Source organism: Cynara cardunculus (genome assembly GCF_001531365.2).
Source record: "Cynara cardunculus var. scolymus isolate 2C chromosome LG 2, CcrdV1, whole genome shotgun sequence".
NCBI classification, from domain to species: domain Eukaryota; kingdom Viridiplantae; phylum Streptophyta; class Magnoliopsida; order Asterales; family Asteraceae; genus Cynara; species Cynara cardunculus.
The window spans coordinates 4,113,567-4,140,789 of NC_037529.1; the positions used below are offsets into that span (position 1 = coordinate 4,113,567).

The following is a 27,223-nucleotide window of genomic DNA, read 5'->3' on the forward strand; positions in this document are numbered from 1 at the left end:
TTGAATAAAAAAATTACACAAAAAAAACTGAGGAATTTCAAAATCACATAAAGCCATATTATAACATCGACTGAGATAAAAAATAAAATAAAATATTAAAATCACGATGTATCTCGCTGCATTGCCCGAGTACGCTTCTAGTATATATATATATATATATATACACACACACACACACATTAGACGAGTACTCGTACAATGCAGTGAAACACATCTCGATTTTAATATTCTATTTTATTATTTGACTATGTCGATATTATAATACGATTTTATGTGTTTTTAAGCAATCAATAATGATTTAATTTTTGAATAAAATAGTAGAAGGATACTCGTACAATGCATCGAGACACATTTCGATTTGAATATTTTGTTTTATTTTTTGTCTTTGTTGATATAACACGGTTTATGTAGTTTTGAGAAAGATAATGTTTTTTACTTTTAAATAAAAATAAATTTGAAGACATCATAATTTTTTTTAAAATATATCGATATTAATATCAAATTAACTATTTAAAAGTTTTGTTTTTATATAATTTATTTAATTCATTTTTTATTATATTTTAATTTAGGTCAAATAGTGGAGTAATTTATTTTTGACTTGACAATAAATTTTTTATAAAAATAATGATTCTGTTAGAACTCGATAATTATCTTAATTATATTTTAGATTTTTTATATTTTAAAATGAGATATTTATCCTCTATTTGATTATGTTTATCCGCAGTTAGTTACACGAATTCAAACATGGAGCTTTAATAAGTTGTACTTATACATAATTTACTTGTAATCTTGAATTTTAAGTAATATGCATCGAGATACAGTATTTCATGCATAAAAAATGGTTTTTAAGAGTTTTTGTATTTTTGGTTTAATATTATAAATTTTATAAAGATAATAATTAAGTATTCTGTTAGACTCAATGATTATCCTAATTATATTTTAGATTTTTTATATTTAAAATGAGACGTTTATCTTATATTTGATTATGTTTATCTGCATTTAGTTACACGAATTCAGATATGGAGCTTTAATAAGTCGTACTTACGAACAATCTACTTGCAATMTTGAGTTTTAACTTTTAAGTAACATATGTTAATAAACAATAATTTACGTATAAAAAGTAGTTTTTAAGAGTTTTTGTCAAATGTTTTATAATATAGTATAGATTATGTGTTTTTAAGAAAACAATAATGATTTTATTTTTAAATAAAATATAAATTTGAAGATATCATAAAAATTTGAAAAAAATATCAATGTTAATATCAAATCAACTATTTAAAAATTCTTATTTTTATGTAATTTCTTTAATTTATTTTTTATTATTATAACTTAATTTAAGTTTAATAATGAAATAATTTATTTTTGGTTTAATAATATAAATTTTATAAAGATAATAATTATTTATTTTGTTGGAAAACGATAATTATTCTAACTATATTTTATATTTTTTATATTTTAAAATGAGATGTTCATTCCCTATTTGATTATATTTATCTGCAGTTAGTTACACGAATTCAAATACAGAGCTTTAATAAGTTGTACTTACGCAAAATCTACTTGTAATATTAAGTTTTAAGTAATATGCATTACTAAACAGTACTTTACGCATAAAAAATGGTTTTTAAGAGTTTTTGTCAAATACTTTATAATATAGTATAGATATAGATATATATATATATATATATATTCGAATTTTTTAAATATAATATTAAATTATTTATTAATGTTATCTTTTTCTTCAAGTAGAAAGTATTCACAAACTTAAAAGTTTCAAGAACATAAACTTATGTACTACATATTACATAAGATGATACATGTGAGAAATAAGGGTAATCATGGATTGGGTTGATTGGATTGAAGACATTTGAACAACTCAATTTAATGTTTGTAATGTGAAAAATCTTAACTCAATCCAATCCAAACCAAAGTGCAACCCAACCCAAAACGTATGGATTGGTCGGGTTGATACTTTGGTATATTAAAATATTCTTCTAACGTTGAATATGTTAATTCTCTACTTATAATTTCTTTTCCATCATCAACCATTTGATACAACTTATCAATACTTCTTAAGTATATCAATTCAATTAATTTTCTCAATTTATATATATATATATATATATATATATGTGTGTTCACAGTTACTAAACATATATATGAATGAGTTATATAGAGATGAAAAATAGATTGAAAATATGTATATACGAAGAACGTACGTGATAATGTAATTGTCTGATGTATATATTAATATAAACTCAACAATTATATATTAAATCCAAAAAAATAAAAGAATATTGAGTTCATCGGGTTGGGTTGGTTTCAAATAATAGTAACTCAATACCTACAGTTTGAAAATTTTACAACTCGATTAGACATCGGATTGTTTCGGGTAAAGTTATTTCGYGTTAGGTTGGTTTGGGTTAATCAGGTTGATCGGATTTTTGAGCACCCCTAGTGAGAAGTGTAAAGTAAATTTGACAGGTATGATAAAGTAGGTATTTTAAAGATTGCAGTCTTTTTGGTTTCAACAACTAAACTAAAGTGTATAATAAAATATAGAAAATAAGAACGAATGTTGAAATCTCTCAATTTGGAGAAATCTTTAAAACTTAGGGGGTGTTTGGGATTGTTTATTTGAAACAACTTATGTTTTTCAACAAAAGCACTTATCCATTTATTATAAGTCAGAAGGGTTTAACTTCTTCAAAAACTCCTTATTACCGGTTTGGCACCGGTATAAGTTGTTTAGTTAAACACTCAAAAGTACTTATTATTGGTGCCACACCGGAATAAGTCAATAAGTTGTTTTTATAAGCAATCCCAAACACCCCCTTAAAATGAAGTAGCTGTTGGAGTCGTACGTAATCTTATATAATTTCTGATTTTTTATACTCTATTTTAGTAGTATTACATAATCGTTATAGATGCTCTAAGTAACAACAATTAGACTGAAAAAAATACATAAAATTATAAATATATAACGAATCGTTGATAATTTACGGAGAGTTATAAGTTGATGAACTAAACGTCAAAATTGAAGTCGTACATGTCATCAAAACCTTTTTGATGACTGGTTGCGGGATCCACAAAGTCTATTTCGATACAAAAATATAACCGTTATAAAATAACGAGTTTCTTTTTTCCAACTTCCACCGGTGTCTGGTCGCCATTCGATGCGTTACGTATTAGACATGGCATACCAATATAGACCGGAGTATCATGTCATAACTCTCACAAGTTATATTTCATGTTAATAACAATGTTTGTGAATGTGACATATAAGCTTTTTATATCGTCACTATTATTCCTCTATCGAAGGGTAAAAGATACAACCGTATTAATCTGTTGTGTGCCACTGTGTGTATTTGAAATTACAATGAGAACAASTTTTATTTGATAGAGTTGGTCTGCAAGGTTTTTATTTCACACTTGACATAAGTTCAAATCGTGATAGTGTCATTTTTTTAGTCAAATGATGTCACCGTTTGAAAAAAATTATAGATAGAGTGAAATTACATATGAAAAATATGTGAGAGAAGAGTAATTTAATAAATAAGTTAATAAGGTTTTATGAATATATGATAATTAAGTGAGATTGAGAAAGTGAGAGGTTGACCCCCAAACTATGAAGAAAAGGTTGGTGGTCAACCATGAGTATTTGTATGACGTCATATTCCACTTATTTTATATATATATATATATATATATATATAATTAATAAAACGTAGTATTAATTGTTTTTTAATTAATATTTAAAACAATTAACATAATTTTTTAATGGTTTCACCACTCAACCAATTCACAGTTTCACACTCTCATGGCTTACCGCGCCTTCATTGACCACCACACGAAAATGCGTATTTGAAGACATTGAGTCTTAACATGCAACAAACTTAATTTAAGGTTGTTTACTAAACATTTATTCGGTAAGTGTTTATCGGTAAAATTTAATATTATTATTTACTTATTAGATAAGATTTTGGTCCAATAAAACGACATCGTATAGAATAATATTACCTGGGTAAGCGTTTATCGTGGTAAGAGTCGTAGCCCTCACTTACCGGATAAGACTCTTGGTCCTTATATATCGCTCTTACCAGGTAAGATTTTTGGTTCTTACCAGATTCATCCGGTGAGGTGATGTAACTTGGTAAACGCTTAATCGGGTAAGCGTTTGATAAACGGCTCCTTAGTTGAGCTTGTCAATTTATTAAACTATAAGATCGGAAGGAGGTTGGTTTTAATGATTGGTCATTTGTTAATGATGATTGCTTATATAACATTGAACCATGGTTTACTCTTGTGTTCCGTTACGGTTACCCCTTCATATCTGGATGATTTATGCCCTTTCAAGGGTGAGTATGAGTTAAAATGTACAATCGACTTGATTAAGACTATGTTTTTTGTTTTAAAGTTTTATACTTTTATTTAATAATTGTTTGGTCTCACTAGACGTTAAGCCTAACATTTTTTCTCAAATGACATGTATGTTATGTTCTCTTAGCGGTGGGGCTCCAAAGGGTTGAACGTATTTGTGGAGTTACTAGATATTTTTCTTTTGATGATTTTAACGACCCCCGAATGTAATCTATATTTCGAATTAATATTCTTCTTATTCTCTTATTTAAGTATTGTTCTCGTATGAATCTCTTATATATATATATATATATATATATATATTACAGTTATGATAAGCATTGGGATGAATTCTGTATAGATCTGATGGATCATAAAAAACTAGGGACTTTCGTCTTTATTTCATTTCACATTTTTCAACCACCTTAACATGTTTTTYGAAACCTTCACATGTATAAACTTATTAACGTTTCGGACTTTTGGTCATGGTGATACAAGCGTGTGTCCAGAGGTAAATGAAAGTAGATGAAGATGTGTGAATATACATAGTTGAAAGTTTGTGTTCTTACCATTCTCACCGAAACAGCCTGTTTTTTGATACCCATAAGACCATTTTCTTACACTTGAAACTTCACAGCAAAACACTATAAAGATAAAAAAAATCGAACATTCATAGCAAAACACTGTGAAAGTAAAAAAAAAAAAAAACCAAACTTTCACAGCAAAAACACTATGAAGATTACTTTCACAATGTCTTGTTGTAAAGTTTCAAGTTTAAAAAAGTCGTCTTGCATGTCTCACGAAAACAAGTTGGTCTCACGTGATTCCAAATTTATATATATATATATATATATATATACACACACACACACATGAAAGTTTAAATAAGAAAGACGAAAATATTGAGAACGTAAAAACAAATAATTCATATGTGAATCATTGGTCAAAGGAATACATAAAGGTTTACGGAAAAAGCCCGATCAAAGCCCAAAAAACAAACCAATTGAGGCCCACTGCTTAATTTTACCCAAATTATATACTATGACCAAAAATTCTAAAAAATATCAAAACAATAATTTGTTGTCATCGATAGTGAAATTAATGCATAATATACTTTGAACATATATATCTCCATATGCAACAAAAATGATGTCGATAGTTTACTAAAACAAAGATCAGATGTTTTATATCGAAACGTTGTTTATTCTGATCACTTAAAGAAAGTTAAAAGCAGTGAAAAACATTTAAAACCACAAAAAATAAAAATAAAAATCAAATTAAATATACAAAGAACACTCAAGAAAGAAATAAAATGAAKTAAGGAGCGGTTAGGATCGGTGGTCGTGATTTGGTCCTAAATATTTGTCGAATGACTGGTCAAGGCTTAATTAAGCTAGTCTTTTTAGAACCGGTTCTTATACATCTTCATATGTGAATGTGTATTCACAATATRCATCTTTAATTTGATTTTTCTTGAACATACTAATAATTTATATATGAATAATTTATTCTTACATAAAAATAAGAGAAGAAAAGAATATTAATAAATGTGATTTTAAACTAAAAAACATATTGATAATAGAGGTTCTCTCTTGTTCACTTAAGGGACTGTTTGACAGTTGCTGAATGATTTGATACAGAATGATTAAGTGGTCAGAATGATTAAGAGGCGTTCATGATATAGTGCAAAATGAAATATAATTGTTTGGTATCTGTTTACAATGAAATTAGGGCGCCGAATGGTCAAGAGAGGCCTATGATACAAAATCATTCAGATGATTTTAGAACCATTAAGAGACAAACCTTTTTTTTGCAAAATAAGATTTACCTCTTAACGACTCAGATGTTGCTTCTTAATGGAACTATTAAGAGATAAACAATACTTTTACATAATTCTCTTTCGAAATCCTTTATTTATTTATATATATATATATATATATATATATATATATAAAGAGATTTGGGATCATGTGAGATCAACATGTTTTCGTAAAATCCGTGAGACCACTTTTTTACACTTGAAATTTCACAGCAAGATGTTGTAAAGGTAACCTGCATAGTGTTTTTGCTGTGAATTATCGGTTTTTTTTTTACATTCACAGTGTTTTGTTGTGAAGTTTTAAGAGTAAAAAAATGGTATCATGCAAACCCAACCCTTTATTGTATGTATATATAAAGGTAATTAATGATTGTGTTTGGTTTGAGTGAAGTCACGTGGCGTTGATGCAGAAAGACTTCAGCCGCATCTATGTAAACAGACCACCTTCTTTAATTAGAAATGAAGCCTCCATGCTTTATGTATGTATCTATGTAAACAGACTACCTCTTCATTACGACACCTACGTACTTCTTCCAACCTAAACTTTGGCATCTATCCATCGCCATCCTCGTCTTAATCAATTCAGTCTCTTTAATCATATATATATATACAGTTTCCTGTATGTATATACTTATGATCAATGGCACCACCTTCTGCTTCTGCTTCTGCTTCTATGATCGCCAACCCCATCTCCCTTTTTAATTCTTCAACCTCAACATTCAATGGCTTTCCACCTTCCTCTTCTTGCTTTCTTCCTGCTCCACCTTTCCTTTTTCATCGCACCTGCCACCGTCTTTCTTCCCATTCTGGTACTTACTTTCTGCTTGTCTGAATCTACTAATAAAAATAATTGGTGGAAGCTTGTTGAATAAGCCGATAAGCCACTACCATGATAGTTATATATAGCTAAATCAAATAAGTTGTGAGTCCCATAACAAATAGATGCTTAGACATATTTTGACGATTTTGTTGGAGGATATGTATATATAACTTTGGTTTCTAAACCAAACTTTAGGTGAAGAGATGGTTGTCGTGTCGTCGAAACCATCAACCGAATCTGCAAGGAAACCGAGCCATCCACCAAAYCGAAGACGGGTGGTCGTGACAGGGATGGGTGTCGAGACCCCAATTGGTCGGAATCCGGATGAATATTACAATAATCTACTTGAAGGTGTCAGTGGAATTAGTGAAATTGAAGGCTTTGATTGTTCCAACTATCCAACTGTAAGTCATTGATCATTGATCTTATGTTTTTTTTTTTTATATCTCAATCCTGACCCCACCTCCAGGTTGGATATACTGTGTTTGTTTTGGTATTGACGCATGCATAACGAGTTTGAACTACAGAGAATAGCTGCTGAAATAAAAACTTTCTCGCCCGATGGATTTGTCGCACCAAAGCTCTCCAAGAGGCTCGACAAGTTCACGCTCTACATACTAGCCGTCGGCAAGAAAGCACTGGCCGATGGTGGCTTAACCGCAAGTCAAATGGAGGAGATGGATAAGTCCAGATGCGGAGTTCTGATCGGATCCGGTTTGGGTGGTATGAAGGTATTAGTCGATACTATGAAAATGAAAATCGAAAGAGACGGAAACAGTTTCTAATTTTAGTTCGTTGCTTTGTTTCGTATTGTAGATTTTCAGTGATTCTGTAGAGACYATGTACACGATATCGTATAAGAAGTTGAATCCTTTCTGTGTACCCTCTACATTTACTAATATTGGATCATCATTGCTAGCCATGGATCTGGTGAGATCAATTCTATGATATTTGACATGGAATTGAAACCCACGGACGTCCGTAAGTWAAAAAACTGCTTACTTTCATATTTTGCTTCAGGGTTGGATGGGTCCGACTTATTCCATATCTACAGCTTGTGCCACCAGCAATTTTTGTATCTTAAATGCCACAAATCACATCATCGATGGCGATGCGGTGAGTACGTACCTTCGTCTTCATGGCTTATCCATTCAGCTGTGAAAGCCTTGTTTTCTTGATTTTAATTGTGTTGAGAGGCTTAATATATAACAGGATATGATGCTTTGTGGTGGCTCGGAAGCTCCTATATTACCACTAGGTATGGCTTATGAATACGATTGAACCTCGAAGATGAAGATGGTAACGGTTCTTTGACAACCATTTGAGCAGGAGTTGCGGGTTTTGTAGCGTGCAGAGCTCTAAGCGAGAGGAACGACGATCCTACCAAGGCTTCRCGCCCATGGGATTCGGTATACGTTTCACCTTACTTTATATATACAGGTTTTGATGGCTCGTGTCTCCAACATGCCTCCTCAAACGGAGGCGAAATAGTGTGTCGAGTACCTATATGGTCGTGTTAAAAGATGTGGAAACGTTCTTTGAATTTTTTAAATGTTTTTTTTATAGAGACATAAGGTACTACAACATAATTGGTTTTATAGGATACCAAATATGTATGAATATTATAATGGACTACTTTATAAGACTTAAATTTATACTGTCAAACAATTCTGTGTCATATGTAAATGTGTTACAATATGTTGTTAGAATGTTATTTGACGTTCTAACAAGTTTTTATGACACTTTTTGAAATGTCCGGTTAGTTTTTTTTTATAGGATACAGAAAAAAAAATGTCATATAAATGCATCTTTTCTCAAAACACTTGTTAATAAGACAATTTTTCAAATAATGTTATATCAAAATACTAATAGGATATTTGAGTTGGTTTCCGGTAAGAATAGTAGTTATCGTGAGAAAAGTAAGAAGRGATCTCCACCTTGGATTAATCCTTATTAAAGATTAATTGAAAATACTTTTCTGAGCTAATCCATGGTTTATTTTGGGGATTAATCTGAACCATTAGATCAACACTAATTAAAAGAGATCAAGGGTCCAAATTAGGGGTGGCAAAAAATGACCCTGCTAACCCAACCCAAAATTAGCAAGTTGGGGTTGAGATTTTCAACTTATTTAAATAAATGGATCAACTCGTGTAACTCATTTAAATAAAGGGTTAAATGCATGAAATAGCAATCAACTTTAATAAAAAAATTTATTATAGCATTCTACTTTTGTTTTTCCTTATTACAGCAATGTACTTTCAAATTATTTTTTATTAAGACATCGCACTTTAAAAAATCTACCCATTAAGACAATGGGTAACCTGTTACCTTTTAAACCGGTTAACCCCTTGATTTTTTTTGCTTGTGTGGCTTTAATGAGGTGATGTGGATGACATATCATTTTGACGACTTAATTAAAATAAAAATAAAAACATATTTCAAATTATTATTAGTGATTTTCATTTTTCATTGTTATGATTTAAAAAAACATTTAATTTTTTTGACTTTTTTTTAGCATGCAAATTAAATATTTTAGATTAAATATTTATTAAATAAATATGCTACATTATTTTCGATATATATTTTGTTTGTAAAAAATGTAACACTTCTGATTTTATGTTGTTCAAAAAAATACATATCTTTTAAAGTTCTCTCTAAAATGTTAACGAAATAAATTGTGTTCTACAATTTTTTAATATTATTATATTAATAAATAATTCAAAAAAATCTAATTAATTTAATATATTTATACGTTAAGTAAAAGTTTTTAAACAAATATAATATATTTTTTAAAAGATAATATTTTTTTGGTAAAAAGGGAACAATTCTTATTTTCTTTTTTCAAAAAACACATTTTTTTTAAAAATATTAGCGAGATAAGTTGTCTTCTACTATTTTTATTAATATTGGTATATTAATTCATTTAATATATTTTTTAAATAACATGTAAAATATCTAAACATTAAAATTAAAAGTACATTGTTTAATAAGAACTAGTAGATGCTATAATAAAATAATTTTGAAAGTATAATGTTGTAATACAAAAGTCACATCACTATAGTACATGTGGACAGTCTACGTGGACAATGAGGTGGAGGTGGCATGGAAACCTGATATAATAGATAAATTTAAATCAAAAGGTTACCCAATGCTATAATGGGTAAATTTTTCAAAGTATAATATTCTAATAAAAAATAGTTTGAAAGTACATTGCTGTAATAAAAAAACCTGGRAGTACAATGCTATAATAAAGAAATTTATGAAAGTAGATTGTTATTTTGTGCATTTTGCCCTTAAATAAATGGGTTGGGTTGAATTTTTCGATCTGTCTTCAACATGTTTTCAACCCATTTATTTTATTCTTAATATTATATCTAGTCMAAATTCCAATCAGCCTCCATTACTCTTAATTATCATGAAACCCTAAGAAAACCCTTTTGTCCATTACTCCATTGTCGCCTCCAAAGTCCAATCCAACTCTTCAAGTCTGTTGTCCGCCTCTCGCCCTCTCGATCTCGGCTCTCTCTCTCTCTCTGTACAGCGTTTTTCTTCCTCTCGACTCTCTCTCCATGCAACGTTTTTCTTCCTCTCGGCTCTCTCTCCCTCTAGAATTCGTCTAATTGCCTCCCTCTCAGTTTTCTCTCAGTCCAGGTGTCCAACATTAGTGACTCAATAGGCTCTCCGAGTCTCCATCAGACATTTGTCTCTAGTGGTGAAAGTGGAAGTTGAATTACTTAAAATTTAAAATTTTCCAATTTTTTTGAACAACATATTTGTTGTAGTTGTGTTTTACTCAAACTTTGAACAATTTGTTTGTATTTGTGGTTGGGTTTGTGTTTTCTTCAAAAAAAATTAAATGGTCCGATCCTTTTTCTTATTTAAAATCTTAAAATTAATTGGGTCAACCAGGTTCACCACTTTATTTAACAAGTTGGGTTAAGAAAATCGTAAACAGGTCAAATCATTTAGGTAACAGGTTGGGTTAGATTGAAAAATCTCAACTCATTTAATAAAATGGGTTGGGTTGGGTTGGGTTGGGTTGGGTGAGATTTAATAAAAAGTGTTACAATGGGTTGAACCCGAACCTGACCCATTGCCACTCATAGTCCAAATCCCTTCTCATCTTAACTCCTATTCTCACACGGTGCTTCATCTACGATAATTTATATCAAAAGTGTTGTAAAAACTCGTTAGAATGCTGAAAAACATCTTATCAACTCATTGTAACACTTTTGCATAGGACACACGATTATTTGGTCATKTAAACTTAAATCTTTCATAGATGGTTCGTGTCTAAGACATGTGGGAGTCGACATTGTTGAAGTTCCTTTTCATGATGATGAAATTCATCGGTATCACTTGATCAGGGACGTGACGGATTCGTTATGGGAGAAGGTGCCGGAGTTCTGTTGTTGGAAGAACTCGAGCATGCTAAGGTATYTACAGATTTTTCCATTGAAGATACAAAAATGGATGACTCCATTTTCGATCCAATATTTACATATATCCTACGAGTGTACAGAAAAGAGGCGCTAACATCTACGCGGAAGTTTTGGGTGGAAGCTTCACTTCGGATGCTTATCATCCSACAAAACCTCACCCCGAAGGTAAACATGATGCTTGTTCGATCCTATACAGTAAATCATGTGTGATGGAACTTGACGAGCTCGGGCCATTATTAGGTACCGGGGCCATATTATGCATGGAGAAGGCCTTATCTCAATCAGGGGTGACCAGGGAAGATGTGAACTACATAAATGCACATGCTACATCAACACCAGCTGGGGACATCAAAGAATTCCAAGCCATTGTTCATTGTTTTGGCAAGAACCAAGAGGTGATCACTAACTCGATACGGTTTCATGTTCTTATGAAAGATAATTACTTGCATTTATGAAGTTTGATGTTTTCAGTTGAAGGTGAATTCTACAAAATCAATGATCGGTCACCTTCTAGGAGCAGCGGGTGCGGTGGAAGCCATTGCAACCATACAGGTATTGCAATGAAACAGGTCGTTCCAGTTTTTTTGGAGGCCTCTACCAAGACTATAGATTGCTAGATACATATAACTGAGCTAAAGGCTAAACCATGTATAATTGGACCCCAAAACTTTTGTCGGCCGGTTTCCATATCTTTCATTGGTAAATCCTCAGGCACGACCCTGCAACGAGGTAATTTGTGGTTTTGCTTTCCTTGAACCATCGGTTTTGACTAAAGTTTTGGCGTGTTTATGTAGGCGATACAGACAGGTTGGGTACACCCAAATATGAATCTTGACAATCCAGACAAAGATGTGGTACGAATTCTTATGGGTTTCTTGCACATGGTTTAGCTTGTRCTGTACTGAAGCTACTAAAATGGTGTTAAATATGAAACAGGACATGAATGTGCTGGTGGGGCAAAAGAAAGAAAGACTGGATGTCAAAGTGGCGATGTCGAATTCTTTTGGGTTTGGGGGTCACAACTCAACGATATTATTTGCACCTTTTCGGTAGATGGTGCAGAAAGCATCAAACTTTATCGATTATATCATACTTTATCAAAGTCTTTATCAATAAGTACATTCTTTATTTGATTAAGAAGAAATAGAAAGATCAATTACATAATTAACTTAAAACACACACGGATGATGGATCCATCTTATCAGAATCATATATCCACACCTAAACTACTATACCCCCATCATTAGCTATATAGATATAGATATAACAAGCATGTAATATATATATATATATAGCATGATATTGATTGGTTTAGTTTGATGATGAAATAACAATGATGATGGAGAAATGAAGGAAAATAGAAAGGGGTCAGGGATGATCGAGGCGATTGATGAGATATAGAGCATTACTGGTGACTTTGGCAACATTTGTGACTTTTCTTTTGACGTCGGATCTCACCCTCCCATCGATCTCTTTGAACCCATCAAGACACGTGTCTTCATTGGTCAATGCTGCGCTGACCCATGTCTCAGCATTGCTCATCTGCCACCTGAACGTTCCTCTCCTGAGCTCCTTGAGTTCTCCGAGCGTCTTCCTCAGCTCCTCCACCGACTCCGACATCTGACCGGCGCAGTCCTTCACTGCTCCTCTCTCCCTCTTGTTGGCTTCCTTTTGCAGGCTGGAAAGATAGTCGGAGGCCTTGGAAGCTCGAGAGATGCTGACTTTAATGGCGGCCTGAGCCAACTCCCTTGGGGTGGTGACTTTTCCACCRTACAAAGAGAGGGTGTGGAGGCAGACTTTGGGGAAGGTGGCGTGTTGGCAGGAGGAACTGACTAGATCTGGGGACGACGGTGAGGCCAGGACAGTAGGTGAAGCAAAGAGAGCAAGAATGGAGAAGAAGAAGAAGAAGAAGATAGCCATGGAGGAAGTGAGGCAAAGTGTGAATTCGAAGTGGTAGTAGAGTATCAGTAGGTGAGAAGCAACTTAACAGGAGTCTAAAAAGGCTATCACTTAATGTGACAGAAAGTGTGATGGGCTGAACCCAATCTCACAACCACATTGTCAATTTAATTAAAAACCAACTAGCCCTGTTTATCACACTTAAAAACAATAAAAAATGGCTTAAAAAGCTTAAAGTTTGTGTCTTTATGTATGCAGATGACTGAACCCCCCGAGTCTACTGATTGAAAGAAGTTAGAAATACATAATCTTGATTGATGAAAGTATAAATGGATAAATCTGGTATAGGAAGAAAGGACAGCAAAACGAGAGGCTGGCACTTCACTTCTTTTAAATGACCACCCACATTTGTTGGCCAATTACCAGTGGGGATGTTGTCAGAACCTGATCTAGTTAAACGGGTACCCAAATGCTTATTCGGCAAGTGCTTACCAATAAGAGTCAACACTATAATTTATTTTGATGCGTAAGATTTTAGTACATCAAAACATATCGAATGCAACAATTTAGTGGCTAAGCGCGCCATAATTGTTAATGTATGTGATTAGAAAAATCGGTATATAAGGACACATTTAGCTATATATAGAAATTCATTTAAGACACTTTATTTATTCAAACCAAAATCTTTAAAAAATTATTAATTGCATACCATTGGATTCAGAACCCCAAATGCATCCACAATCAGATACATATATGACACCTAGGGACAACTTACAGGTCCTGTTAGTCAAAATCGCCCATCACACCCTCAAAGGTGCATTTACTCTACTGAAGAGGACATGACATAACAGAATAACATGGATCATCGTTTCATGATTTATGTGGAATAGAGTGGGATAAAACATGTTTCACCCTCACTCTATGGGAAAATGTGGAACATGATGTATTTTACCAATATACCTTCGTAATAAACTTAATTATTTTTTAAACCATCAAATACCTCCCTCTTTACATTTCTTTTAATTTTTAAATTTTATTTATCATATTTAATTCTCTTAAAAATTTTCTTTTTATGTCCTTAAAATATTGTTTTCATATGTTTTATATATTTGGTAAATTTATGTAATTTATTAAATATTAATAATAAAAAATAATATATAAAATAAAAGTTGGAGATTAATGAACTTCATATTTTKGTTTCATTTTAATCGTCTTGACAAAAACTTTCAAATGATATATAGTGTTATAAATTTTAGTTATTTTATTATAATTTAATAAATTACATCAATTAATCAAAATATAGAAAAGATATAAAATAAACAGTTGCTTGGATCCTAAATGCACCCCAACAGAACACAAAACAAATACTGGTTTCGAAAATAAAAGCTAAATTTTAATCCTCCAAAATTATTTGGACCGAAATGTAACAAACTTCTTAAATACGGTTGAAGTTGGAAATTCCAGGCTAAAATATGATAAACAACTTTAAACAAAAAGTGTTTTGGGGTAATTTAATCAAAAGTATCGTTTTCCAGGGGTTAAAATGTAATTTTTTCAAAACCGAAACTTGCTGGACTATCTTTGTAAAATATTGCATGGATTTAAATAAAAATATTTTAAAAAACAGGGGCCAAAATGTATATATCAAAACTTGGAGGTCCGATAATGCACATGACCAGAAACCGGTCATCTCCTTCTTCCGTACTTGGACCCACAACTCAGATTGTGACCCGATTTCAAAACTAATCCAAATCGACACGGTTTTGATGCTCTTTTATACAAAAAACATTCATGTGTCTATTTTATGCAAGTTTCTCTCGATACTGTTTACAGATCGGAGCAAAACAACCTAGTTTGAGATCCGTGGATACTCGTTCGAATCACCATTAATGGTGGTTCGAGGACAGTGGTCTTCGAGTTTCTCTAAACTCGATTAATAATCAACCAACCGTCTCGAAATCGAGTTCTAATAAATATCATATGAAAAACGCCAAGCCTAAAATCGATTTTTTACCTTATAATTTCCGGCCAAACTCGAACGGAAACTCCACGTCAAACTCCGATTTCTTGCTCAACTCTCACGATCTTCAGAATCCATTTTGAGCATTTTTAGGAACGTGTGTAGATTATATTTATAGGCAATTTTTTTGATGAGCTGAACGCAAGTTTTGGGTCTATTCGGCCGGCGATGAAAACAGGAGTTTGTTCCTGGTTATCAAAACCTAGGCAAAATCTAACTTTGGACTATTGCCAAAACAGGTCCCTTGACTTATGAAATTTTCATTTCTTCCTACCTATGCAATGATAATTATATATTTGGTCCATCTGATTTAAAGGTTTTCTTGGTTCTTGCCCTTGAACTTTATTTATGACAATAAACCCTCGTGGTTTGCAGGTTGTTTTATAAATGGTCCCTCATCCCAACGTCCCGTTTATTCTGTGAAGACAAGCTGCTATTCCTATTTAGCAATTTATCTACAAATAACTGCAACATTTATTTGTTCAAATATATATTTCATTACTAATAAATTATATTAATTATTTTTAGGAATTAATTTACTAGCATATATGTAAGTACACAAAAATCTATTTTAAATAGCATTTCAGTAAACTAACTTATAAACTATTTTCTACAATAAGCTAAAAAAAAAACCAAGTGAGGTGCCATAAATGCATTTACCCTACTCCGACTAATCCCCTTATGACCACAGAGGTTCATATGCAGTGTTTCGCGGGTGGCTACCCTGAAATTAGTCGTTTCGTATTACGGGTTAAACATTCAGGTTAATAAAAAAAATCTAAACTATTTTAAATTTATAAAACAGGAGGGGCAACAGCCTTGTCAAGACGCGGGCCAAGCCCACATACTCCACCGCTTGTGCAAGCCCCCATCGATTCCTTAACCAAAATTTTATGATTTAATTGTATATATTTATTTATGAATAACCATATATAAATTTCATCAACTAAAAATGATTGTATATTTATTTAGGATATGTGAATATTTGAATTTGAATTTATTTGGAAATTCAAAAAAATTTCATATCGATAGATTATTCAATTATTATCAAGTCGTACGATTGCACCAATCCCAACATCTTCATGTTTCCTTGTCTTGGATGAACTTTCGATAATGCACATTAAATGATGGCATATGATCAGATCAGCATACAAGTTCACATGTTTCATATAAGACGAATGAATTTTAACTCTTTCTATTTATAGCATTTTTAATCATAAATATAAAAGAAACATAGAAAGATTATGAATGAGTCATGATTTTCAAATTCTTAATTGCAATTCCTCTCATTATACAGATTGAACTATACTAGCTGGCTGTAGTATACTATAGTGTACACATTTACATTCTTCCTCTCTTACTTGTATCATCCTTTGTAACTTTTTTATATATAGGAAGGATCATGCGAGAAGCTAACTAATTTGAGAGAAAGCAAAAAATTTCAATATCATATATGATTAAGCATCTCTGTATTGTCAATGCAATATGTGTTTAATCATATATGATTAAGTACCTTTGTATTGTCCATGCAATATGTGTTTAATCATATATGATATTGAAACTTTTCGTCTTCTCGCAAATTGACCACCTTCTCGTTTTAACTTGACTATATATATATATATATATTCAGAAATACTCCTTATGGAACTCGAACCGTGTTGACGTCTTCTGGCTGATCTCGTACGACAATTTCTTCAGTTCCTTTGCTAAAACTGGCATCCCGCAATAGAACACTCCTGCAAAATTCACCAATGTTTTAACTAAAGTTGGGGTAGGCTAAATTCACCTCTATATATTGCTAACTGCATCATGCCTACTAATTTTCTCCTCACACACATCAACATCAAAACTTACTTTTTACATTTTTAATGTATGATTTGACCTACGTCTGATATTAGGAGTGGATAGCCACACCTAAAAGCAGGAAAATTGACCAAAATAGTCGATCTTTTCAACTAAATTTCATTTTTAACCACTTTTGACATCGAATTATCATTTTAGCCAATTTTTATGCAAATTACTTACGCTCTTAAAAGTTTCTACATTTCTCTTGATTGAGTGGTGATTTTATATTTACCTACTGTGGCATAGGGATGTTTTGATGCTACTTTACTGAACACCTCTCTCCAATTTGGCCTTGCAAAATGTGTCCTTACCTGCAACAAACAAACAAAATCCATTTAAAGTTCCGAGATATATTAAAGTAGGAAAGTTAAAAGTCTAGCAGATATAAGACTCTATCATACTCTGGTGCCAGACAAGATGTCAACCCCATGTTTGGCATGGCTAAGTGCTTGAACCATAGTGATCAGTGTCGATCTTGCATCCCCCTCCTCGTAAACACTCGTAAGATAATTATGCATCTCGATCTGACCCTGTTTCAAAGTCATCACAACCGAAATCACCAACACGCTCAAATTGCTAGATTTCGTTTATTCGCACTTATCTAGATCACGATATCTATCTTACTTTATGATCCATTTCAGCCACTTCATTCATTACTCCTTTGAACCATTCGAAGGAGCCAGGTTCTCTAGTCACCCAGTAAAAATTTGCACTTTTGGCTCTTTTCGATTTCTTCTTATCGCTCGATGATGCCATACTCGAAGACGCTAGACTCGTGAGGCTATCCCCTGATACACTGGTCTCTGTGTTTGAATCCTAAGCACCATTGGCACAAAAGACATCATAAAATGGGCCAGATATATGGTCATAAAAACAAAAAAAACAAAAGCTTGATGACTTGTGCTGCACCGTATGGTCTTCCACCGCTCGATTGGTGTGTAACAGATCTCTAAGAATGCTTATAAAAGGAGTAGCTCCAATTCCTAACCCCACAAGAAGTAACACATCATAGTTCCTGTAGTCTTGAGCTGGAGCACCATAAGGTCCATCCAACAGTAGCCTGGGTAAACTGCATTATGTATTTCTTTAGTTTAGTTTTCATCTTGCATAAAGTTAAAAAGACATTTAGTTTCTTAATTTAAGATAATTACTTAATTACCCTTTTGAATCCACATCCCGGAGATGCCTGAATTTTGCTCGGCCAATCGTGCATGGAGAACCATTATCATCGGTTAGAACTTGCTTCAGTTCTTGTGTCCAGTCACCGACCGTTCGGATGTGAACACTGAGGTAATCATCTCCTGGTGATGAAGTAATCGAAAAAGGGTGCCTGAAAATTATCAAAAGGTAACATATAATAAGCACAAGCGTTAATAATAGAAGAAAGTTCAAATGAGAATCATGAATATTTTGAGAATCTAAGAACCAACTATTTCTTGTATTATTCACAAATGTATATTCATTATGAATAATTCTCATGAAGATTATCTATCATAACATTCATCAAGAATAAAACATGAATAGTTGATTCACAGGTTCTCATTTAAATGGCCTATAATGGATCAAATGCTGGCAAATATAATGTTCACCATTCAAATGGAGAGATTGAAGGGCATTGCAGAAATATATACTGCCCACTCCTGTATTTAAATCCATTTGGCTTAGACATGATTATGCTGAATACATCTCCTGGTAGGTTTGAAACCTGAAAGCAACAACATCCATACAGATTGCATTAAAAGAGTCCTTATAGAGACAGGGGAGTTCCTATATATACATATACATATATATATATATATATATATAGGTGGAGGTGGAGGTAAGTTTGATGGTCTGTGTCTAGTTGATGTAGGACTCCAACATATAGTATCTAGTTATGTTGGCTACTTTGAACCATATTTGGGCAAAATTTGATTTCCTGCTAACCCAACGGGCAGTCAATTTTTGGCTCAGTCAACGGCTGAGGCTAATGAGATCCCTGGGATTGAACCTGTCTTGTATTTAGGCAAAGTCACTCCACCCCCTTTGACAACTGAGCCACACTCCAACTTTGAACCATATTAGTATAAGCTACTGCTCACCTTTATGATTTTAGCCGAGTAATGTTCTGATCGTCCTGTTCTCAGACTCCTCTCCGCAGCATATATTAAGAGTGGAACCGAGATGTACATCCATGTCTGGGAAATTGGAGCATATATGCTTAGTGAAGTAACTATAAATTTGGTCTTCTAATGAAATTTGAGGTGAAATTATATTGCAACTGTTCTCCTGCAACAAGAAAGCAAACAAACTTACCGTTTTCTGAGTCCATCTGTGGACCAAGAACAGGAAAGATCCATGAATCAAAAGCAGTATGTACACCAAACCGAAAAGGTGATGTGAAAACCAAAATGCATTAAAGCCCGTCAATCGATTGAATGGTGATGGCAGCTTCAACAGATTCTTTCTGAAATATCGTGAAGCTAGTGTGAAGGCGAAGGCCATCATTATCAGCATAGATATTCCGGTCACGCCTTCAACCCCAAATACCAAATCCTTGTAGGTAGGCTTTTTATTATGGAAATCCGATGCTATGAGAGCAAAACTTTCTGCCGAGGAGTTCACCAGCCGCGGGAAATCACAGATCATATGGTTCCCAACATGCAGGAGGATTCCAATGGCTATAGCAAAAGCAATGATCTGCAGTACAAATGGATCTGTCAAATTCAGGGCATGTAAAAAATTAGACCATACAAATAAATCTACTTCATGGGATGCCAAATATGTATAAATGTCCTATGATGATCTATGTAAAGGTGTTACAATATAATGTTAAGGACATATTTTGGCATTCTAATAAGTTTTCAGGTTACTTTTGAAATAAAGTGATATTTTATAGTACACTTTTGAGAAGTGTGCTATGAACATATTTTTTATAGGACCTCTTATTTCAAAAAGTTCCTTAAAAGAACTTGTTATGACGTGGGCATACTATCAACTTATTATAACACCTCACACATGACAAACACTTATTTGGTTTTATAAACATAAGTCCAATCTATTAGGATATTCAGATCTTTCATGGTGTAACATTTAAGGGGTCCTCACCTTATGAAAGTTGATATTGTCATCAAAAGGGATGAACAGTCTGGCTTGTGTAGACCTTAGGAATGTTAGCATGTTTCGACAAACGGGTAAAAGTACAAGAGCCATATTGAGCTTGAGGGTCTCCGCTGCCCCTTTAGCAGTGGTCAAGCAATAACCCATCACCTGAAACGCCGCCTTGTTTCTATATTGCTTAAATTTCCATGTAAAGAGACAGGCCATGGCCACTATCCACACCATTAAGATCCAAGTCCTTTGCCAGTTCTCTATCATGGCATACCTGACAATATGACTTAGCCTGTGGACGACACTGGTACGCTTCAATGAATTCAAATTCTGGCTCCATCCTCCGCTAGCAATGCTCAAAGGCCTACTGTAGTTCATGTAGACTTCCCTTTGTAGTAGAAGCGTTTCCAACTGCCATAACTGCAACCAAAACTCTTATAAAATGGCAAGAATATAAATTTTGACGATTTATGCCTTTTTAAGAATGTTTTTAAGCCATTTTACCTCAATATAGCCAAGATTTTCCGGGTCTAGTTCTTCCATAATTAAAGAAGCGTATTCCTCTGCTTGTTCTTTCAACTTCGACAATCTGTTTGCAGCAGCACTAAGCACTAGCAGCTGCAAACATATATCAAACAAATACATGTTAAAGGAAAGTTTGATCAGAAATAGTTCAACAGAGATTTCTAGTCTATTAAGCCCTGTATGGATTAAGTTTTGAGGGAGGCTAAGGGGGAGCTAGATTATTTCTGGTATTAATTTGTTTGAGGTGGCTTATTGGGGACAATTGAGGGGTCCTAGCTTATTCCATTTAGCCATTTAGGCTTAATGGCTTAACGATTAAGCCATAAAGAAACATTCTTGTATGGCTGAAAGAATAAGCCATGCAGAACATTAAGCTATAAGTAAACAGGCCCTAATTGTCGTTCGATAACAACAAAACAAAACAAATCTTCTGGCAAATGTGTAACTCAAAATATGAAGATCGGCTGCATAGAACAACTCCAAATTACATATAACTATGCAATATACTTGGAATTTGAGCTCAACTAGGAAATAAACCCTCCAAATAAGTACCTCCTGTATCTCATTTCTTGTGATCCTTCCATCTTCGTTGCTGTCCGCCCTGGATTTATAATATAGATAAAGATTAGCCCTTGGGCGTGTAGCTCAGTTGTCAAAGGGTCGGAGTGAATTTGCTCAAATATGGATAAAGATTAAAACTTGCTTAACAATAAAGAAACATCACAAATTGGTCAACTTCATTATCAATGAAGTTCAAGAATATGCTTCATATATGCACTTTTTGGTGATTCATCTCATTCAAGATTTACTTACAGTAGGATGATAGTTTGCAATGATCACTAATAAGCCAAGCCTAATGCTGCTCATGTTTGGTTTTCGCTTAATAGGTTTGAATTTATCAGTTAAGCCATTAAGCAACCTTTGTTTTTTAATTGAACTTTAAACAAGAAGTTGAAAATAATTGATTTGATTAAGCAATCTTCTGTTGTCCACGTTATAGCACTTCTTTTCTAGACCCGGCGGCCATATTTATTAGTATTATATAGAAGGGAACCGATGATTACATTCCAGTCTGGTTATATAGTATGTAGAAAGACGAAATTACCCCTTGAAATCAAGAATTCATTTTTAAGATTCTGGAATCACCCCTTGAACCATAAACTAATCCTGCTTCTATGAAATTGGTTCTTATGGTTTCTGTCCATGATTGGATCTGATAATATCACTATATTATTAATGATCTTGCGACCAAAGTAATGAAAAATAAAAGAAAACGTCATACAAACTCAAAAAATGGTGGAAGAAAGAAGTGTCGATAGTGTAGTTGTAACTTAAGGGTTGAATAGTCATTTTACAAGCTCAGAGGACCCTTTGAACACAAAGATGTCAGCAAACTATTGACTATTAGTTCTGCTCTCCTTGCCTACCAAGAATCAGAGTTTTGCAACTTTAACCATTTGGGGGGAAGACTTATCAGATTAATGACAGCGTTTTCAAGATTTTAAGGTGATATCCATGGAGGGAAATGGAGGCATACATGTCAAAGAAGATCTGCAGACGAGCATCGAAACTCTGGTCTGAAATCTGTAACCAAAAGTCGTAAAGCTCTGCTTTCGTGATCTTCCCCAATTTCTGTTGTCTTCTTCTCGCCAATGCGTCGAACACTCCCAACGCAAACTCCTTTGAATCCGCCATTCCTGCAAAAATCGCAAACTGAAAAAGGAGGAATGGGACGAATTGTTTTAGGTGAAATGGTTGATGATAAATTCTGACGATCACCTATGCATTCGGCGAAATCTTCTCGAGCTAGGAGGCCGTCATCCCTAGCTAGACACAGGAACCTCGATTCAACGTTTTTCCACAGCTCGTTAACGTCGGATGCGTTTGTGGTTTTGCTGATAAACCTCAGACCTCCTAGCGCTCGTTGAGCGCTAGATTTGGTCCGAATTAACTTAGCTTTCAATTTCCTAGCATCTCGAGATGTGATCGCATGGTCCACACTGACATCCGTAGAAGACGCTCGTGAGGAAGACGATGTCAACCACGAAAATTTCCGACGAAGGCGGGAGGTGACGGCGGTTGGCGATTGTGAAATTGGAGGAGGATGCGGATTGTTAGCGGTGGGAGTGACGCTACACAGGATAATCGAATCATCTTCCAACTCCAACGTGACTTCCACTAAATCCTTATCATTGTTGCGTTGGAGATCATTGAGGAATATAGGGAGCATTGCTCCTCCAATTCCGTAAACGTCATTGGAATCCTCAACCAACATTCGGCTGTAATTCGATCTTCCGTCGGAACTGCTACTGGCCGGAGAATCAGAAGCCATGATTGTGGCTTGAAATCGAGTGGTAACATACGTGTTTAAGCGTGAATTTGCATCAAATAGGTATCAAAATCAAAGCAACAGGTTGGGTTGAAAAAAGGGTCTGTGAAACAAACACCTCTCAACCGATGGTAGCACACGAATTCAACGTTTGTCTATGGAGAGTAGTTGAGTCTTGTTTCTTTAACCCTCCATCTTTTCCTACTCCTACCTTGCCATTATAAACTATACATCCACCCTTTCCATATTTCCAATTCTATTTTCTTCCCTTCATCTAACAATTCCAGTCCCTCAACTATCTCTTTATTTCTCTTTCTACCCTTGTCTCGTAATCACCCGCACCGCTAAACCAACCGAATACAGTTCGTTATTTTCATTGCTTTATACAAGGTATCATATTATGTATTTTATATGTATATCTAGATATTACAGTAAATATCATTTGTAAATATTAGAGTGTGTATCTTGTGTTCACATAAGATAAGATGATAATAGGAATGATGAATATTTATGGTATTGAAATTACTGATGATGAGCTGTAAAATGAAGATGTATGCATGGTGGGTTTACGTAAGTAGTAGAGATATTAATTAATAAAATATGAAAAAATGGTAATTTGGTAGCGAACATTAATTGATTCTGATTTGTTTGGTTTTCCATGGGCTGGAGCTGGAGTCGTGTCTCCCACTCATCCCTTCTTCCATCTCACGACTTCACTTCTACTCTTTACTTAATCACCATTATATTATATACATATACATATACATATACATACATATATATATATATATATACATGGTTGGTGTTTTCTTTGATTCCTTTCTTCTAGAAGCAATCGAAATTATCACTAAGATCGAGTTTTTATTGTAAAATAAATATATGTTGATCAATATTTTAAAACTTAGTGTTAGGTGATGACCCATTAATTCTCAAAGTTATCACAATTTTATAGGTTCTCAAAAAAATGTCCCCCCAATGTAAACACATATACACATATATTGGTTAGGTTCGTACGAGAGCAGTAACCGAACAAGAGAATAATAAAATGGTCAAATCACATGTGATTTAACACTAAAATCACATTGTGATTCGTGTGATTTTAATCGCGACATGAAGCCGCGGGCCACGGCGTCCGTACACTTATATGTTGACCCGCGTTAATGAAAAATCACATGTGATTGAATCATTTTTGTGTTCTGATTTTCTGTTGTTATTCTCGTTTGAATCTACATCTATATATACACATGTATTTCATGATAAAAAAAAATCAAATACCATGATTATTGGAGTGATATATATATATATATATATATGAGCAATCAAATGCAAACCACCCAAGTTGTACAAACCGTACAAACCGTGCAAACCATCCTCATCCGTCGATTTCATTGTTTAATCTTATGAAATTTTTTCATGAAATTGTTTAATCTTGTGAAATTGTTTCATATAATACCTTTTTGATGAAATTGTTTCATATAATACTTAATGAAATTGTTCCATGTATTTCTCTAAAATTAAAATAATGAATATGTTCATATCCATAATTAACACTTTGCACAATAAAAATAATTAATTAATCTCTCATAATTACAAAAAATAAACAAAATGAAAAATTATGATTGATTGAATGAGGTTTGTACGATTTGTACAAATAACGTGGTTTGCAAAGTAAACCTTCTTTATATATATACGTAGTTGTTTATAGAAGGTAATTAAGATATAAAATWGAAAGGAAATTAAGGATGTTATATAACAAATTTATTGATGTATTTAATTTTAAAAATGTTAGAAAGGAGTTGGTAATGAGCTTTCACTTAATTAATTATTAATCATTTTGTTTATGGATGGTCCATGGTTTAACACATAACCTCTTGCTTAACGGTTTTTTTCTAAAATATAATATTTAAATAACAATTGATTTTAATCCACATTTCTTCTTTTATACCTTATACATACATACATACATAACATAACATACATACATACATACATACATACAGGAAAATCAAACGAGAATGCTAACTATTTAAAAGAATACAAAAACAGCTAAAAATTACGTGCAAAATCACATGTAATTTTACAATGAAGGTAAGAAAAGAGGTGTACGGACGACTTTGGCCGCATTTTCAGGTCACAGGGCAAAGTCGCGTGAATCACGTGTGATTTTGTACGTTATGTTAGTGTAATATCACATGTGATTCGACTGTTTTTTTATTCTCTTAAATAGGTACTCTTATCGTTTGAAACCGACTCTACATACATATATGTATATATGCATAGATGAAGAACCGTGTGAGAATATTAGTTAAGATGAGAACTATAAGAAAGGATTTAGACCCTTGATCATCTTTAAATACAAACCAACCCATGAATTGCCTTTAGAAATAAATTGTTCCGATGTTTCTCATTAGTGTTGATTTAGTGGAACTCTTCAATTATGATTGATCCAAATATGAAGATACTTTCTTACATTTTTTACCATAACTTTCATTCTTACTGAAATCCAACAGTGCTGGTATGTATTATTAAATAAGTTAAATGTTGCAAATCAAAGTCAAGTGATTTATGGCCTTAATATGATGCTCAATAATTGATGATTTTAAGATTTAAACTTTAAAATAAGTTATTTAAAAAAAACACAATATATTTTTCCTTCTAGAAGACCTACCAATATTCTTCAAATAAGTTATAAGTATTTATAATAAAACTTTATTTTTTATACATTAATTTATTACATCATGCTATTGTATAACTTACATATATTATTAAGAATCTGGACCTTTGATCGTTTTTAATCTCAACAACCCCATGAATTGCATTTATCATATAAATTGATTTGGTGCATCTCGGTGCATTACATTTGTGTTGAATTCAAATTATGATTGATCTGATTGTTGAGATCCATTATCACCCTTTGCACTACAACTTTCATTTTCACCAGAACCCGACTCATATTGTTGATATTATAAGTTTAAAAATCATTTAATTAAATGTTATATTAAAACGGTCGTATACATTTTAACAAAACAATTACGCTAAATTTGTTGTAATTATAGACTTTTTCTATTTTGTTTTTATGGTCAGATACTTGATCATTCAAAATGAGAGAGTTTAATATATTTTTTTTATTTAAAAAACTTAATCAATCAAAATAAGAAAATTTAATTGGTTTTTCATTTTAAAAAATAGTTTAAAAACTTAATCATTTAAAATAATAATTTAGAAACCATTTTGTTTGTGGAGTACATGTCGGACTGTACTCACTATAAAAATTATTGTGCATTTGTACTTCTCTAGAAGTGTGATTTACGCTGAATCAAGCTGCCCAAAATTATATTATTTTTATTAAATTACATAAAAAATTATATATTTATTAATATCTATACTATCTTATAAAGTATTTGGCTAAAACTCTTAAACCCGTTTATCCCTATCCAATTTTATTTCATATCTGAATTCGTATAACTAACTGTAGATAAATACAATCAAATACAGAATAAACATCTCATTTTAAATATAAAAAATCTAAAATATAATTAGTATAATCATTAAATTATAACAGAATTCTTAATTATTATCTTTATAAAATTTATAATATTAAACCAAAAATAAATTGTTTTATTATTAAACTTAAATTAAATTATATATAAAAAAATATTCTATATTATAAATCATTTGACAAAAACTCTTAAAAACCACTTTTCATGCGTAAAGTACTGTTTATTAATGMATATTATTTAAAACTCAAGATTACAAGTAAATTGTGCGTAGGAACAACTTATTAAAGCTTCATATCTGAATTCGTGTAACTAACTGCGGATAAACACAATCAAATACAGGATAAACATCTCATTTTAAACATAAAAAATTTAAAATATAATTAAGATAATCATTTAAGTTCTAACAGAATACTTAATTATTATATTTATAAAATATTATATTATTAAACCAAAAATAAATTATTTCATTATTAAACTTAAATTAAATTATTTAAAAAAAATCTATACTATATTATAAAGCATTTGACAAAAACTCTTAAAAACTACTTTTTATGCGTAAAGTACTGTTTATTAAT

The 27,223-nt window shown here is 32.5% G+C and overlaps 3 protein-coding genes across 3 annotated transcripts; 1 reads left to right on the forward strand and 2 right to left on the reverse strand.

The window, feature by feature from the left end:
- Window positions 1–7,198: 7,198 nt before the first annotated feature.
- On the forward strand, window positions 7,199–12,523 carry LOC112504330 (3-oxoacyl-[acyl-carrier-protein] synthase II, chloroplastic-like). Its single transcript, XM_025108263.1, has 12 exons — window positions 7,199–7,399; window positions 7,523–7,726; window positions 7,812–7,925; window positions 8,016–8,111; window positions 8,208–8,253; window positions 8,325–8,404; window positions 11,366–11,434; window positions 11,521–11,605; window positions 11,681–11,835; window positions 11,912–11,992; window positions 12,235–12,294; window positions 12,377–12,523. The coding sequence occupies exons 1-12, from the start codon at window positions 7,199–7,201 to the stop codon at window positions 12,491–12,493; spliced, it is 1,308 nt and encodes a 435-aa protein (XP_024964031.1). The 3' UTR covers window positions 12,494–12,523.
- Window positions 12,524–12,616: 93 nt separating this feature from the next.
- LOC112507942 (pectinesterase inhibitor 3) lies at window positions 12,617–13,385 on the reverse strand. Its single transcript, XM_025112699.1, has one exon. It carries the CDS (start codon window positions 13,358–13,360, stop codon window positions 12,809–12,811), a length of 552 nt encoding a protein of 183 aa, XP_024968467.1. The 5' UTR covers window positions 13,361–13,385; the 3' UTR covers window positions 12,617–12,808.
- A 3,600-nt stretch (window positions 13,386–16,985) lies between these two features.
- LOC112507598 (respiratory burst oxidase homolog protein E) lies at window positions 16,986–23,151 on the reverse strand. Its single transcript, XM_025112245.1, has 14 exons — window positions 22,599–23,151; window positions 22,357–22,516; window positions 21,372–21,420; window positions 20,799–20,912; window positions 20,292–20,714; window positions 19,500–19,883; window positions 19,286–19,381; window positions 18,794–18,909; window positions 18,364–18,534; window positions 18,114–18,273; window positions 17,829–18,020; window positions 17,606–17,734; window positions 17,437–17,515; window positions 16,986–17,095 (listed from the first exon to the last, which is right to left on the reverse strand). The coding sequence occupies exons 1-14, from the start codon at window positions 23,149–23,151 to the stop codon at window positions 16,986–16,988; spliced, it is 2,736 nt and encodes a 911-aa protein (XP_024968013.1).
- Between the last annotated feature and the right edge of the window lie 4,072 nt (window positions 23,152–27,223).